We start from the raw sequence: 13,395 nt of genomic DNA on the forward strand, positions 1-13,395 counted from the left end.
ATCGGTCAAAGCTTTCACATTTTCTGAAGGGGCTTACACGAACGATCCACACGTTGGTAACTACTGGAACTCCATCTACTTATATAAAAGCGGTAGAAAAGGCAAAGAAGATTGAAGCAAGTCTACTCAGGGGTGAACCACAATCAATCCCAGCAGCTAGTCCTCAAGGAGCTGGAAGCAGTTCACAGACACCAATGAGTTTACCTTCATATCAGCCTACGCAATTTTCTCAGCAAGCGAAAAGGCCTTGGTTTAAAGCTAGAGGGAAGCCATTTAAAAAGAAACCACAGTCTAGTTCCTCCAGTTCCAGTGGTAGTCGTGGTGGAAGTTCAGTTGGATCGTCTGGGAGAGTGTACTGTGACAGATGTGGTGGTAATCATTTGAGTGCACATTGTACAGGATTTCCAGGAACTTGTTATACTTGTGGGCAGGTTGGACATTCGTCTCGAGTATGTCCAAATGCTGAAAGACAGCAATTTCAGCCACAACAGTTTGGCCAGTTTTCTGGACGACCATCATTCAGACCATCTGCTCATGTACCACAGTTTGCTCCTACACAGCCTTATATGCCAGTACAGTCCACTCAGCAGCCTAGGTATCCATCTTCTCAGAGTCAGCAACGTTTTTTAGGTCCACAGCAGGCTCAAGTCCATGCTATGACTCAGGATCAGGCACAAGATGCACCTGGGGGAGTTATTGCAGGTATTTGTTATATTTTTGAGTATCCTGCACGTATCTTGATAGATACAGGAGCATCTCATTTATTTTTATCTGTTACATTTGCTGATGAGCATGAGATTGATTTTACTCCGTTATTGGATACTGTGTCTGTTGCTACTCCTGCTGGTGTTTTCTTGATGTCTAATGAGATAGTTTTGAATTGTGTGATTAGATTTGAGGATAAGATCATGATAACCAATCTAATCAAACTAGCTATGTCTGATTTTGACTGTATCTTGGGTATGGATACACTGATGAATTATAGAGCTACGGTTGATTGTTTTCATGGCATTGTGAGATTTAGACCGTATTATGGCAATAAGTGGAATTTTTATGGTAGTGATTCACAATCTCGCATTCCATTAGTATCGGCAATGGAAATGTTTAGATTATTGTCGATAGGAAATGAAGGATTTATAATTTATGCTCTTGATGCGACGAAGGAAGAGAAATTGAAAGTTTCAGATATTCCTGTCGTTAAGGATTTTCCTGATGTATTTCCTGATGAGATTCCGGGTTTTCCGCCTCAAAGGGAAATAGATCTTAGCATTGAATTAATGCCAGGGACAAGTCCTATTTTTCGAGCTCCATATCGATTAGCTCCAGCAGAATTGAAAGAACTTAAGATGCAATTGCAAGATTTGCTGGAAAAAGGTTATATTAGACCAAGTGTATCACCTTGGGGTGCTCCAGTCTTGTTTGTGAAGAAAAAAGACGGAACGATGAGAATGTGCATCGATTATCGGCAATTGAATCAGGCTACTGTGAAGAATAAGTATCCTTTGCCACGAATTGATGACTTGTTTGATCAGTTACAGGGTACATCTGTATATTCTAAAATTGATCTTCGTTCCGGATATCATCAACTTCGAGTTCGAGAAGAAGATGTTTCCAAGACAGCATTTCGAACGCGTTACGGACATTATGAATTCTTAGTTGTGCCTTTCGGGTTGACTAATGCTCCAGCGGTTTTTATGGATTTAATGAATCGTGTGTTTCGGGAGTTTATAGATCGATTTGTTATCATTTTCATTGATGACATTTTGATTTATTCTAAGTCAAGGAAGGAGCATAAAGAACATTTGACCTTAGTACTTCAGACACTCAGAACATCACAATTATATGCGAAGTTTTCTAAGTGTGAATTTTGGTTGGATAGAGTATTATTTCTAGGACATGTGATATCAGCACAAGGGGTATCTGTTGATCCTAGTAAAATTGAAGCTGTTCTTAATTGGTCTCGACCAACCAATGTCTCTGAGATTCGTAGCTTTTTGGGTTTGGCTGGATATTACAGGCGTTTCATCAAGGGATTTTCCGAAATAGCAAGGCCTATGACTATATTAACGCAAAAAGATCGACGTTTTGTGTGGACTGAGGAATGTGAAGCTAGTTTTCAGACTTTGAAAGAGAAATTGACTACGGCTCCAGTACTAGCATTACCTTCAGGCTCAGGTGGATTTGTTGTCTGTACAGATGCTTCTTTGAATGGACTGGGTTGTGTTTTGATGCAAAATGGACGCGTGATTGCGTATGCATCTCGTCAATTGAAACCACATGAGACTCGTTATCCAGTTCATGATTTAGAATTGGCTGCCATTGTGCATGCATTGAAAATATGGCGTCATTATCTGTACGGTGAGCAGTTTGTGATTTATTCCGATCATAAGAGTCTGAAATATTTATTCACACAGTCTGATTTGAATATGAGACAACGTCGATGGTTGGAATTGCTTAAGGATTTTGACTGTGATATTCAATACCAGCCAGGAAACGTGAATCAAGTTGCAGATGCTTTGAGCAGAAAAGTTCATACTAAGATGTTGGCATCGTTAACTATTTCTAAAGTTCATGAGCATTTGAGAACTTCAGGATGGACTTATCGAGCTAAAGGTAATCATTTCATAGTTTCATCTATTCAAGTTGAACCACGAATAATTTCGAAAATCAAAGCAGCACAAAAGACTGATCCATACATTCATCACTTGAAAGAATTAACGCCAGCTGGTCAGTCAGGGAAATTTCTTATTGCTTCTGATGGATGTTTGCGTTATAATGGTAGACTTGTGGTTCCGAATTTGATAGATTTGAAAGACGATATACTACGAGAAGCTCATTGTAGTCGACATAGTGTACATCCTGGAATTAGAAAGATGTATCATATCTTGAAAGCCCATTACTGGTGGGAAGGTATGAAGAATGATATTTCTGATTTTGTAGCTAAGTGTTTGACGTGTCAACAAGTTAAGGTTGAAAGAATGAGACCAGGTGGTATGTTACTTAGTCTTGAAGTACCACAGTGGAATTGGGAACACATTGCTATGGATTTCGTGACACACCTACCTCGATCTAATCGTGGTTGTGATGCCATTTGGGTTATTGTCGATAGATTGTCTAAATCTGCCCATTTTATTCCATATGATCGTACGTGGACATATACGAAAATGGCAAAAATGTACATTGATCAGATAGTGCGATTGCATGGTGTGCCAGTTACTATAGTATCAGACCGTGATCCCAGATTTACTTCTAAGTTTTGGTCTAGTTTGCAATCAGCTTTGGGTTCTAAATTGGCCATGAGTACTGCCTATCATCCACAGACAGATGGTCAATCTGAAAGGACTATTCAGACGCTTGAAGATTTATTACGAGCTGTTGTGATGGATTTCAGTGGTGGTTGGCAAGAATCGTTAGCTTTGGTGGAATTCTCTTACAATAATAGTTATCAAGTATCTATCGGAATGGCACCATTTGAAGCCTTGTATGGCAGAAAATGTAGATCTCCGATATGTTGGGAAGAAGTAGGAGAACGACAGTTGTCAGGACCAGAGTTTATTCAAGAGATGAAAGAAAAAGTTGAACTGATCAGGAAAAGAATGAAAGCAGCTCAGGATCGTCAAGCCAGCTATGCTAATAATAGACGTAGACCTTTAGAATTTCAGGTTGACGATTTTGTTTTCTTGAAAGTATCACCATTTCGTGGTACTATGAGATTTGAGCGTAAAGGGAAATTAGCTCCTCGTTATATCGGTCCATACGAGATTGTTGAGAAGATTGGTATTTTGGCATATCGTTTGAACTTGCCGCAGAGTTTGTCTGCGATACATGATGTATTTCACGTATCTATGCTGCGAAAGTATGAACCAGATCCTTCTCATATCTTGAGGGCTGATGATGTGGAGTTGGATAGTTCCCTTAGCTATGTTGAGTATCCAATGCAGATCCTTGATCGTAAAGAAAAGCAACTGAGGAACAAGACGATTCCTTTGGTTATGGTGGAATGGAGTAGACATGGGAGAGAAGAAGCTACATGGGAATTAGAGTCTAGAATGCGTCAAGAATGGCCTCATTTGTTTGACAATGTTATGAATTATGCCTTGTACTCTGATTTCCCTATGTACTATCAGTAATAGATGTTTGATCCCTTTGTATATAAGTTTGATGTGTGTTTGATTTCGAGGACGAAATCTTCTTTTTAGAGGGGGAGAAATGTAAGGACCCGATTTTACTCTATTAATTAATTTGTGTGTTAAAATATGTATTTATAAATATCGGTTTATAGACGATATTAAATTGCATATTTGATTTATAAATCACACAGAAGTTGAAATAACTCAAACCGGGTCAAGTTTTAACCCCGAATAAATAAAACGAGTACACACATTAAGTATATTATTAGATTATGATAAGATATATATCTTCTCTTTCCTCAACCTTTCCACCGCCATCACCCTGCATTTTCTTTTCTTTTCGTTTCCAAGTTTTCTCATTTCTTCAAATTGCCGTATCTTTTCCGTCGGTTATCGATTTTTGAAAATAAATATAGTTCCGAAATCCTCGCGACGAGAGCTTTCTTTTGATACCAATATTGTAAGATTTCCTCGCGTTGGTCGAAACCCGACTCCGACCAGCCGCCGTCTTCGCCGCCCCTAGCCGCCGTCCGATCGCCGCCTGAGCTAGGAGGAGTGTTTTTCCGGTTTTTTAGACCTTTAATTCGAAGTCTTGAGGTATATTTCGAATTTAGGGTTTCGAATTTTGGGTATTTCGATTCGATTGACTTCCGATAATTGATATTTGATTTATTATTGGTTGTAGGGATTATATCGAAGTCGATTGAAGGTATTGGCTATTTTTCAGAATTTATTTGGGATTAATTTCGAATTTCCATATTTTGAATATTGGGAATTTTCGAATTTTATTGTTGAGTATTCATGACTTGAGTGTTTAGATGCTCTAGAAAATATAAATGCAAATTTTCGAAATTTGTAGGAATTTTCGGAAAATTCAGATTGTTCTACTTTGGATATTTCGACATTTTAAAGTCGTTTATTTGATAGTTGGTCATGAATAGGAATTAATATGAGATACATGGTTTTTCACAGGATTGGAGTATTCGAATATTACATGAGATATTTCTGTGGTAATTAAGTGTTGGTTGAGGTACGTATGAGCTGTTTATATTACGACGCCTATAATGGCATGTAATGATATTAAGTATTTTGTAATGAGTGATAACGTGTTTTATGTGCTTACGTGGATTATATGATTGCATTCACTCATTTACAAGTTTACATGGCACGTTGAGCCTTGACTCCTTTGATTGCTATTGATATTGATCTCTTGAGATGTATTGAGTCATCATGGAGCGAGTGACATTGTTTTAGTGCACTCCTGAGATAGCATGAGGCACGGACAGGTAGCTCATGTCGCCCTCTGATGCTACGTACGATACTCCTGATGACAACATGAGGTTGGACGGGTCGCTCCTGTCACCCTCCGATGCTACGTGTATTGATTAGCAGTGATGATTCGAGGTCTGCTGTGTTCCTGGCACGGGTGGCCACTGAGTTTATTGTGATACGATTATTTGGACTCTTTTTGGTATCCCTTATTTCATTGATACCTGTCACGCATTACATTGCATTTCATTGCATTGTACTTGATTTTATTCATGTCAGTTATATTTGTCGTAATTTTTATAGTTCGTCGTACTAGGGTCCGACCCCTGTTTTCTTTTTATGCTGTGGTTGTTTGTGATTCCATAGCAGGTTATCCAGGGGGATTTGACGCATCTGGTGGAGCGTCATCTAGTGGTACCCAGTGAGGTGAGCGTGGAGTCGAGTTCCCAGATATATGTATATATATCAGTTTAGCGAGTTTTATATTTGCCGGGGTGATGCCCTGTGTATCTGTATAAATAGTTTTGGACCTTGTTTTGAATTGTTATTTGTGTGATCGAGCCTTGCCGGCTCTGCATGTGTTTAGTCCTGGCCAGTGCGGCTATAGGTTTGTAAATTGGAGTTGTGACTCTATTTTCGAGTATATATTGCTGGTTGTGTTGTACAGGTTTTTGGGATGTCCTATTTACGAATAGGTCATGCCGAATTTTCTGTAGGCCCAAACGCAAATTTTTAACTCGTTTTCGCTGTTTACATTAATTAATCCTGGTTGTTTGCTCATTAAATATTAAATCAGGACACGGGCCCTTTCAATAGAGATGTTAGACGATTCCATGATTGATGAGTCTGGTGATGAGAATCTGAATATCAGTGAGGATGATTTGAAAAGTAACAATGATTCAGATAGTGAAACAGATGCACAGATATTTCCAGTCTTCAACCAGCTGGCCCCATATGATCCTACTTTTGAACTTGGGATGATGTTTAGCACAAAAAAAGAGTTGAGAAGTGCAATACACTCGCAAGCTATTAAAGAAAAAAGGAACATAAATATTACGAAAAATGATAAGACTAGAGTTCACGCAAAGTGTGCAGACAAAGAGTGTGGTTGGAAGCTCTATGCATTGAAAATTCAAGGTGAATGTACTTTTCAGATTAAAAAGTATGTATCTAGGCATACTTGTGGGTTGAGTTTCCATGTGAAAAATTTGAAATCTAGTTGGTTGTCTAAAAAATATGCAAACAAATTCAGCTCTGATCCAAAACGAAATGTCAACGGATTCAGATTTGATGCAATTTCAGATTTGAGATGCAGTGTTTCTTACTATCAAGCTTATGCTGCCAAAAGAAAAGCTATTGAACAAGTTCAAGGCCCGACTGATGAACAATATTCTCTTGTATGGGATTTTGCAGATGAGGTAAAAAGAGCGAACCCTGGTAGTACTGTTATTGTTGGCACAAATGAATCCACGGGAAAAAATAGATTTGATAGATTATATTTGTGCTTAAATGCCCTAAGAGAAGGATTTATGGCAGGATGTAGACCTTTTGTAGGGATAGATGGATGTCATTTGAGAGGGCCGAGTGTTGGAGTTCTTTTGACAGCTGTAGGTGTTGACCCGAACAACAACATTTTCCCCATAGCATATGCTGTAGTTATGAAAGAGACCGGAGAAACTTGGGGTTGGTTTTTGACATTGCTAAAGCTGGAATTTAAAATTGAGAAGGATTATGAGTGGACTTTTATGTCTGATAAGCAGAAAGGCCTCATTCAAGCAATGCAAGAAGTTTTTCCCAATGCTCAACATAGGTTTTGTGTTAGGCATATGCATGCCAACTTTAGAAATGCTGGTTTTAGGGGACAAGCATTCAAACATGCTGTGTGGGAGTGTGCTAGGGCATCAACTGTTAATGAATTTGATAGAAAAATGAAAGAGCTAAGAGAACTAGATGAAAATGCCTACAAATGGTTCAATGATAAGGCACCTACTCAGTGGAGTAGATCACACTTTCAAGAATTTTCTAAGTGTGACATGCTTCTTAATAATGGATGTGAGTCTTTCAACAGTGTCATCTTGGAAGCAAGGGAGAAACCTTTAATTTCTATGTTGGAATGGATTTTGGAGTATTTGATGCAAAGAATGCAAACCAATAGAGATAGAGCAGAAGAGAAGTGGAAAGGGATACTTTGTCCCAAGATTGAAAAAATCATAGAAAAAACAAGTAAAAAAGTTGGAGATTGTCTTCCTATTAAAGCTGATGCATTCCATTATCAGATTTCATGCTTTGATGCACCTGGAACCATATACAGTGTAGATTTGAAAAATCATACTTGTGGATGTAGGAAATGGGATTTGTCTGTAATTCCATGCAATCATGCTTTATGTGCCATCTACACACAAAGGCTGGAATACCATGAGTTCACACATGCATATTACAGTGTTGAGGCTTATATGAAAGTCTATGCTCCTGTTGTTATTCCTATAAATGGCAGAAACGAGTGGCAAGCTTCTACCTATGTTTCTCCACTGCCACCAATCTTTGAAAGGAGTGTTGGTAGGCCTAAGAAAGCAAGAAGAAGGGAAAGTGATGAACAACCGCAAAAGAGAAGAAAGAGAACTAAGGGTAAACCACAGTTGATTGTCAATGCTAATAAGATGAAACGACAGCAGCATACACTGAAGTGTAGTAGGTGTGGAGCTGAAGGTCATAACAAGAGAACTTGTTCTCCCACTAGTGCAGTAGAAAATCCAACATGTGGGCAAACAAGACTTGATGAAGATGAACATATTCAAAGTCAATTAACACAGGAGATATCACCAGATGTGCCAAAAAAATTGCAGGTATGAATTTTAATGTATTATTACTTATATTATCATGATTAACAGCCACTTGTGTTTCCTAAGTGTGACACACGAACTTAATGTCCTAGGTGAGGAGGAAAATGTCTTTTCAAAAGGATGTACTTATTGGACAGTCCTCAAATTCTTTTGATATGTCAAATGTGAGTAAATATGTTATAAATGTGTTTAAGTTTTCAATTTAATAGTAATTAAAATTTTACTGTGATGGTGTTTTTAATTAAAATCTTATCTTATTGACAGTTGCAGGTGTTTGAGGATGCGGCCACGGTTGTGACTACAAATAAAACAAACATATCATCTCAAATTGAAACTGGAATCATGAATACTGTAAATAATTAGTAATCTAGTAGTCATTAATATATCTTTATGTTAACTGTATTTTCACTCTATTTCTATCTGTTATTGGTAGGTGGAAAACAATGTTAGCACATTCCAACCAAATTTAGCTTCAAGACGAAGACCAAGTTTCACTAATGATATTGTCTCTCCACCTTCCATGTATGCTCAGTTCCAGGAATGCCAGAATTCAGCAAAGAATAATAATATAAGAGCACCTGCACATTTTATTGGAGGTCCAATGCCAAGATACAAAAATGCATCTGCACTTAGAAAAGATAAAGGGAAGAAGAAGATGCTTTGAATAGATTATTGTTTATGGACATTTAGTATTCTGTTTTGAATTTGATATTTTGAGAATTGGATCAAAATTTTGTTTGACCAATATATGGTAATGGGTGAACAATCTCGTGTAATGGTTTGATCCTTTTTACTTATGAATCTAATATTTTGAAGCCACTTTATTTGAACGAAATCATGTAGTTTTCAGTTTGCTTTTGGCATTGTTTGCTGCCATTTGTGTTGTTGAGCTGCCGTATGTGCCAGATTTATTAAGTTTTAGTCAAATGACTAGGTATTGCACTCATGCTCTGTATCCTGAAGATCGTAATTGATTCTTCAACATGCATATGTAGTGATGTTAACTCAGAGCACTTAATTGACTGAATCAGTTTAACAACTACCTGTTTCATTATTTAGTTTTTTCAGCTCATGATCCATCTACATTGGCATAAAAGCTCTAATGCCTGCCAGCTACTTTTTTGAAAGTTTCAGTTATTAATAGGTTCCCGATCTTCTTATGTATTATTTAGAGGTTTTAGGAACATGGTCTCAGTTTTAGTTTGAGCTGTCATAATTTCTTTCAACTATTCTGCCAAAGCTTGCTATTTAGGCGTGTCCATCTACTTGCTCAGTTTTGCATCAAGATTTGATACCAGTTTTGAACTAGATTTGTTATTTGGTCTCAGGTTTGGGTTGCCATTTTGCATCATTTATTTGGTTTTAGTTTAATATACATACAGTTAGCTATTGTGCTTTAGATTATTTATTTTATTTGTTTGTTTGATCGACTTTATGACTAAAAATTTGATCTTATTTAAAAGTAGAATTGTAATGTAAATGAGATATAAAATGAAACAATAAATATCAATACTCATTCTCATTTGATTCACCACCACCAATAATTGATATAATGATAAACAAGTTTATACATCATTTGATTCACTACTTTGACATCGAGTTTTTGACCAATACAATGCTAAAAAATTTGTAATATTTCTTGAGCCTTAGATAAAAGCTCAGTTCTTCAACTCTGGAAAGTACTTGAACTGAGTTCTTGACCATTCTCATGGAATATTCAGAGTGAGCTCCATCAAGTTGGAGTTGAATTTGACATGCATCTTCCTTCCCCTCTACAAATGACAATATCATGAAATCCAAATTCTTAGACTGCTTCCAATATCAAATTCTCATGGACCATTTGCAAATCAAATTCTTTGACATTCATGCACCAATACAAAAGAAAGACTTGGAATTGTTGTTTCTTTGGCAAGAAGCGTCTTTCCAGTTCCAGGAGGTCCAACAAGAAGTGCATCTCTTGGTATTTTTGTTCCCAGCTCCTAGTATTTTTGTGATAGGTAAGAGCTAATACATAATTCTCATATATTCAACAAAACACCAATACAAATCAATCTAATAACTCAACACAACTTGATATCATTGCAACAACCTGAGCTCTTCCAATAGCAGAAATAAAACAGAATAAACCAAGTGGCAGAGATCATCCTTCCAGGGCCGATGTGATTTTTTTTTTTCAAAAATTGGCAGAACGCTATAATGACCCCACACTCATGAAAGCCCACTTACCAAAGGAAGCGCGAGGATTCGAGTGGTTGGAAACAATGGGAAACAGGTGTTTGATGAGGATTAAACAAAAGACAGCTTCTTGTTGTGCCACAAAACTTTGTGATAGTAAAGAAAGCAACAGACGAAGGCTCGAATGAATCGCATTCAAAATGAACAAATATGCGATCAACAACCAACTTGCCGGGAATTTCTTTGACATCCGAGCAATGCCTATCGATTTTTGACAAATTCATATGGATTTTCGAGGGAGGATTCCTGGGCACTCGTGAAAATATATACAAAAGAGTCACGCTTCATGAGAAACCATTATCTTGAAAAGCAAGCACAAAATTGTTCAAAGAAAATTAGGGATTTGTCGAGAGAGAAAGAAAGAGGATTTGTCTTTTTCAAAAAAAAAAAAAAGAAAGAAAGAGGATTTGCTACAGAGGTGGATGTGTATGACGGTATGAGAGAGAAGAAAGTGTTTTGTTTTTTCCTGCAATAATTAATATGAGGTGTATATTTAAATCCACATGTATATGTGATGTGGCCAAAACAACAATCCAAATTTTCATTGTAATCGGAAAAACATTCCACTTCAGCAAATTGGTAGAAAAAGGATCAAATTCCTAAATAAGTTAAAGATAATGGTCTTAAATAAAAAATGACAAAGATATTGGACCAAAATCCAAATATGATAAACTTATAGGACTAATTTATCAATTTTTCCTAAAATGAAATAATATTTTGTTAGATGTGATAGTCATAGATAAAATAATTTTTTTTGACCAAAATAGGTTTTTATGAGGTTTTTTAATTAAAATTTGGATGAACTGTTTTTATAATTTTCTAAGGATATTTTTTTGGTTTATAATAAATAGTATCATAACCCCAAATTAGTTATTTTGGGCACTCTTGTATTGTATAAATATATATATATATATATATATATATATATATATATATATATATATATATATATATTACTATATTATTAAGTCTAAGCACCCTATACAAACTGTTTATGGTGTCATAGTGAATTTCACTTATTTATTTCTTTTATGCCCCTACATACACGACAAACACTTGTATGCAACCGTTGCACGGGTCATATTCGTGTGACGGGTCTCTTATATGGGTTATCCATTAAAAAGTATTACATTTTATGTCAAAAGTATTACTTATTATTATAAATATGGATAGGGTTGACCCGTCTCACGAATGAGACCGTTGCACAGGAGTGTTACTCCTACATACACACACACACTCTCTCTCTCTCTAAACTTCCTTCTCACTTCTCAAGTCTTCCAACAACCTCCATCCTCCGAACTTGCTCTCCACTATATTTTTTTACAATATATTTTTCTGAATTTATTTTTATTTTTGTTTTGTATAATTATAAGTTTCAACCTCTTAATACATTCATTTTTTAAGTAGCGATACATCTCTTATTCACTTAATTACATTTTATCTCATACATACATAATTATAAATATATATAGATACTTTTAAATGTTTAATTTTTATCATTTTGATGATTTACACACTCATTGTGAATGTCACGACGGCTAGTATATATATATATATTCCACTCAAATCCGTTATCAACTTGTACCACTCTTTGGATCTGTTGGCTCGGATTCGTCCCAACTCGTAATCTGTTTGACCGATTTTGAACTCGTTCCATATAACTCGAAAATCGGCTCAACATCTTTCTTAATCAAAAGTGTTTTTGTGTGTTATTATGGAAGATAAAAGATATATTTGTTGTAATTAAACTTGTAATTCTATTCTATTTCAAACAAATAATTATTTTTTTCTCAATATTTTATATTACAAAAATTAAATTAAAAATGATGGGTTTTTTGCATTCGGACCCCCTGTGAAAGTTCTAATTGTCGTAAAACCCCCTATGATAAATCAATTGGCTTATTGCTCCTCGTGATTTTAAAACTTTGGCACACGGCCCCCTTCAACTGGTGGTGTGAGTACACGCGTTGTACATGCGAATTTTTATTGATTTTTGGTACTTTTTGTACATGGTCTGACTTAATTGCCCTTTATTATTCTCTTTTTTTATTGTTTTCTCCTTCTTTCACAAGTCGTTGGGTTTGTTTGGCTGAGTAGGAATAATAATTGAAGGCAGCATCAATGGAATCTCAATCTCAAAGCCGATGCAGAAAATCCACGAAGCCCAACTTGGATTTAAGGTATTCGAACACACCAACTTGTTTCTGCAAGATTTTGGCCGATATCAGGGTTGTGGTTTCTGAAAAAAAAAATCAAAAGAAACGTTGTATTACTGTTGTGCGAAGAATCATTGTGAATTTTTTCGTTGGTGTAAACCCCAAAGCTATAGCTTGCTACCAAATGGAGGTGAAGGTGAATCATTTGGTGACATAGGTGTAAGTTATAGTAGCTACGATGGTGTTGAGAGGCAAGATGAAAAAGCAGAAGTTCTGTCCAAGGTGCAAGAGACCAAGAACGATTCACTTTCCACTACAAGTGCTTCACTTTCCACTGGATATGTGCATGTTAGTTGGGTTGCTGCGATTTTCTTCCTCTTGGTGCTCATCGTTCTCTTGGTCAAGTGAAGCGTGTATTGTATTTGAATGATGTTTGTACTCTTTTAGTTTCTGTCAACTTGAATTAGGCAGATGAATGTAATGTAATGTAGTTAATTTCTGCCATATTTTGTTGTTATGAATGAAGAAAGTTTGATTGTGGTAATCAATATTTTGTATTTCCTTTGTTAAGGTTAGCTTAATGTGGATTTGGAAATAAGATTGCAATAAACATTGTATGATCATAATAAAATGGTAACAACAGAAAATGACACCAAATATAACAATCTGGATAATGGATCAAAATGGTAGTTTGCAATTCATAAAGTACCAAAACATACACCAAAAACTCAAAATACAAAAAATTGCATCATGTTTGTTCCATCT

General features: G+C 36.2%; 1 protein-coding gene across 1 annotated transcript; it reads left to right on the forward strand.

The window, feature by feature from the left end:
* Positions 1 to 6,217: 6,217 nt before the first annotated feature.
* Positions 6,218 to 8,903, forward strand: LOC140870807 (uncharacterized). Its single transcript, XM_073273208.1, has 4 exons — positions 6,218 to 8,242; positions 8,332 to 8,403; positions 8,504 to 8,590; positions 8,673 to 8,903. Exons 1-4 carry the CDS (start codon positions 6,218 to 6,220, stop codon positions 8,901 to 8,903), a joined length of 2,415 nt encoding a protein of 804 aa, XP_073129309.1.
* The last annotated feature ends 4,492 nt before the right edge of the window (positions 8,904 to 13,395 follow it).

The sequence above is a fragment of the Henckelia pumila genome, unplaced genomic scaffold, assembly GCF_033568475.1.
Source record: "Henckelia pumila isolate YLH828 unplaced genomic scaffold, ASM3356847v2 CTG_254, whole genome shotgun sequence".
Lineage (NCBI taxonomy): Eukaryota > Viridiplantae > Streptophyta > Magnoliopsida > Lamiales > Gesneriaceae > Henckelia > Henckelia pumila.